The 4,578-nt window shown below is 42.2% G+C and overlaps 1 protein-coding gene across 1 annotated transcript in view; it reads right to left on the bottom strand.

Annotated features, from left to right (window-relative positions):
- Positions 1–573: 573 nt before the first annotated feature.
- Positions 574–4,578, bottom strand: part of MICALL2 (MICAL like 2) — a 21,626-nt gene continuing 17,621 nt past the window's right edge. The window contains exons 13-18 of the mRNA XM_053471324.1: positions 4,129–4,252; positions 3,860–3,950; positions 3,306–3,379; positions 2,191–2,305; positions 1,293–1,342; positions 574–762 (exon numbers count right to left, since the gene is read on the bottom strand). Of these exons, the coding sequence (XP_053327299.1) occupies positions 662–762; positions 1,293–1,342; positions 2,191–2,305; positions 3,306–3,379; positions 3,860–3,950; positions 4,129–4,252 (555 nt within the window). The 3' untranslated portion in view covers positions 574–661. The remainder of the gene's footprint in view (positions 763–1,292; positions 1,343–2,190; positions 2,306–3,305; positions 3,380–3,859; positions 3,951–4,128; positions 4,253–4,578) is intronic.

Raw genomic sequence — 4,578 nt, forward strand, 5'->3', positions numbered from 1 at the left:
CACATTAAAAAATATATTACATATTTATGAAAAAATATGTTTTTTCTTTATATCTGTTAGTATTTTTAAAGGTGGATTTTATTTGTTTAATGTTTTTAAGGCACTTTAAGTAGAATATATATCACAACGTAATGTCACAGCTCGGCAAAAGAAATGTTACGTTTTCAAGACCTCTATACTTGTACTGTCCACTAGGAGGCCATCTCACCTTCAGAAAAAGGTAAAGCCCGGGGCCAAAAAGTTACTTTACAAACTATTAATTTAATGAAGCCATATTTACTGTATCTGTAAATCGGCATCACTTTATTGATCAAGAGGAGTAAACGAGACCCCTAAAAAAAATGGGTGACAAAACTCTGAATCCATTAGCCACATGGTATGTTTCAAATATACTTATGTGTTTGTATCCTAGGAGTCCTGAAGGTCCAAGGTTAAAGTCAGTGTAGGCCATCTCAGTAGTTGGCCAACATATTCTAAACATATATAAAATGTCTTCTCTACTGCATGACATCATCAGTGACTCATCAAAGAGTACAATGGCACTTTGCGGTGTATTCCTTCTAGAACACGGTTGTGTTCCAGCGTGTCAGTATAAAGTAATGCACAGTGTATCCCGGGTTGTTGAACTTTCTTAGGGTTCTAAGGAGGAGAGGGGCCTCTCCTATGCATTGCTCTTATCTTTCGGTTTAAATAGCCCAGAAAAGCTGAATCGGGACCTTCTCTTAGTACTAGGGTCTGGACTCTCCTCTTTCTGGTGGGTATCTAAAAACAAGGGGAAAAAAGTGAGGTTCAGCAGGAAAAAAAAATACAGAGAGTTGTGAAGATGTGAATTGTATCATATTTTAAAAATATATTGTTACACTGTTTTACATAAGTGGTAGATAAGCGGATCAGCCTTCCAGCATGTGAGGGAATTTAAACATACATGGGATAGACATACGACTTCTGAATCTAAGACGAGATCAACGACTAATTAAAAAAACATCAGGAAAAACAGGTAGACAAGACGAGGGCCGAATGGTTCTTAACTGCTGAATGAGAGGCAACGGCTTTAATGGAGAGCAGCACGTCTTGCTTTAAATGAATATAAGATAAAACGTTTATGACATGATGTCAGGATTCCACAGTATTTGTCATGATCATAAAAAAAAAAGCAGCCAGGCGTTTCTCCCAGGGAGAATATATCTACTTTACCTGTCCCTGTGAGTATACATAGTGACATAATGAAAATAAATCATGGCTGAAAAACAAATTATTGTCTTACATGCAACAAGAAACCGAAATAGTTTTACCTGAATGTCTTTGTATCATTGCTTCTATGACTTCATCCTCTTCCTTTTCCCTGGGGTGAAAATAAAAATAATAATGCGTTTTTGGACAGTGGAGGATTCGAGTGAAGGAATGAATACATTCATGCAGATTTTCTTATTTATTTTCCAAATCTTAGGTTTCACCGTTCCGTACAATAAATAGTCCTAAATTCTTGTTCTCACGATCTACATGATTGTTCTTCCTCAAAAAGTTATTTCTCCCATATTGTCAAATTGTTGGGTTGCTCGGTGATAAGGAGATAGGAGAGAACATTTAGGATAGGAGATTGATTAGAAAATGCTGACCCTGCCACAGGCTGTCACCAATCTCTAATCCGAGCAATTACACCGATCGCTTTTATTAAAACTATTTTGCTAAACGCTGTGCCAGGGAAGTGACCCTTAAAGTGAAAACGGAATTACACTTTATCTGATGTACCGCTGACTTCCCGTCTGCAGCGTTTGCAGAGCCGGGGCCGGTACGTATGGCCAGTAAGTACGCGCATGGAGAGGTGTTTGGCCGAACATGTCTCGCCTACGGAAAATATCTGGGTGCTGGGAAAAGGGGCGATTCTGCGCAAAAAAGTACATACGATGGCTGACTGTTCCATGAAGGAGACCAGCCAGGTGATGACCTGGATGAGTGATGAAATATTTATTCTGTGAGTTTTTATTGCAGTAAATTAGAATGATCAAAAAATGCAAATTAATTTAAATAATGCAAATTTTCTTCAAATCGGGTTTTAACATGAATTCCTCACGATTACGGTGTTACATGCACATATTGTGAGCATAATTTCATACATTTCACTCAATCTATGGCTCCGTACGTAATGTACATGCATGATTGTAAAGCAACGTGCGAAGGCCGTGGTCTTACCGGATCCTGTCTTCATCCAGACATTGCACAATCTCATTCCGGTCATTGACGAGCAACAATAACTTATCCAGCAGTTCCTGCTCCAGCTGCGCATCCTTCGTGGTCTTTTGGTGGTCTGGAAAAAATAGATTAAAATGTTGGTAAGATTTGAATGAATGTACGGTACCTGCATTAAATATATAATATTAATATACCGTATTTATCGGCGTATAACACGCACTTTTTTAACTAAAATATTAAGCTGAAACCCTACCTGCGTGTTATACGCCGATAAATCCTAGAGCCAGTGGCGGAACTACCGGGGTCGCAACTGCGACCGGGCCCTGGAGTTCTGCCAGTCAGGGGGGGCCCAAGGGGTGCCGAGCGGTTGCTGAAGACGACCGCTCGGCAACTCTCGGGCCCCCCTGACTGACAGAAATCCAGGACTCCTCTGCTGGCGGCCGCCGCCTGCCTCAGCCGCCTGCCTCAGCTGCCGCCGCCTGCCTCAGCCGCCGCCGCCTGCCGCCTGCCTCAGCAGCAGCCGCCGCCGCCGCCGCCTGCCTCAGCCTCAGCCTGCCTCAGCGCTTCAACTCCTGTGTTGGAAGCGTGAGGCGTTTGTCTCGGGTGCCGGCGCTCAGCAGTGAAGCGCCGGCACCCGAGACAAACGCCTCACGCTTCCAACACAGGAGTTGAAGGTAAGTGACCGGGATGGGGTTAGGGAGAGAGAGGGGAGATCCTGAGAAGGGGGGTTAGGGTGAGTGTGTCTGAGTGTGAGTGTGTCTTACTGTGTGTGTGTCTTACTGTGTGTGTGTGTGTGTGTGTGTGGTTTCCCAGATAGCAGTGATTCTGATGAAGTTTTTTTTGTTCAGTTTTTTTGTTCAAAAATGGGGGTGCGTGTTATACACCAGTGCGTGTTATACGCCGATAAATACGGTATATTATTATTGTGTATTAATACACAATGGACTGTGCTGTTTTAGCGTTGGGCGAGCCTTTTCTAATTCCATTCACTGGCGCGGTTACACTTTGCATTGCACCCCAGGGCTTTCTTTACATTTTCTTTGGCCGTCACTCATACCCCCACTCACCTCATTCCCTTTATATACACAGCCCGCCCCAGCCGTTCATTCGCTTACCGGGTTTGTTCATCAAATTCCGGAGTTCCGTTTCTACTTCGTGCTGCTGTTTCCGAAGCATCTGCGTCCTGGAACTGCAAACGTTAACAAAGCGATCGTTAGGAACCGGAGGAAACTCACTCGGTTTGGCTGCTGATCAAAGTATTCGTAGTAAACCTCACTCTCAGTTAGTGATTCGTTGCAGAAAAAAGAAGTAGTTAGCTGCCAATTGATACACACACGGCTGGTCATTTTTCTAATCAAGACAATATTAGGAACATTGGAAAAAATATTAATGTTCTCCTTAACAAAACATGAAGCTTAATAAAAGTTATTATTTATTGATTTATATAGCGGTATCATATTATGGGGCGCTGTAGAATGGGTAAGCAAGTGGTGCATCACAGAACAATTTGAACTCAGAAACATAAGATTATGAATTTGTGTAAAAAGAAATATTAGGATCGTGGGACCAGTAGTGGTATTTTTAAACGTTACAAAAACCAGGCTTAAAGGATCTATTATGGCGCTTACCAGCATGCTACAAAATAATGGTGTGAAGGGCCGATACTTACATGTAGTTCAATTCAGATTCCTCCCTGAGCAGCAGCTGCTTCTTGTGAATGAGTTTAAACCAGTCCACCATGAGCGCGTCTTCCGAGTCATCTGCGTGGAACAAGACAGTTTCTTGATGAATGGTTTGTCCACTTCCTACTTTTAACATCCTCAAAAGAATGGTTAAGCCACACGACAAATCGTATATATATGGACTACTTCCCGTCACTATACGGTTTGAGCACCGCCGGTTAAAGACGTGATTGTCATCAACAAAACGTAGCCTCACCTCCATCGCTGCTACGCAGCTCTTTCTCCATGTGAACGCCGCGCAGCTCCAGGACGTCCAGCTCCTGCTCGATTTTCTGCAGTCTCTGCTGGATTTCATCTTCTGGGATGTATTCTGAATGACTCTGCAGAGGTTTTAATACACGATAAGCTATTTATCCCCATACTTTCAGATTATATATATATATATATATATAAAGTCCAAAAATAATTACCGGCACTCCAGGGACTTTGCAAATGACCACACAAACAACTTCGGTTTTTAAGTCAACGTTTCAGTCTTGTTTATTACAGACTTTCATCAGGACATCATGTCCTGATGAAAGTCTGTAATAAACAAGACTGAAACGTTGACTTAAAAACCGAAGTTGTTTGTGTGGTCATTTGCAAAGTCCCTGGAGTGCCGGTAATTATTTTTGGACTTTATATTATTTACTGCTGCAGTTATTTG

Source organism: Spea bombifrons, chromosome 7 (genome assembly GCF_027358695.1).
Source record: "Spea bombifrons isolate aSpeBom1 chromosome 7, aSpeBom1.2.pri, whole genome shotgun sequence".
NCBI classification, from domain to species: domain Eukaryota; kingdom Metazoa; phylum Chordata; class Amphibia; order Anura; family Pelobatidae; genus Spea; species Spea bombifrons.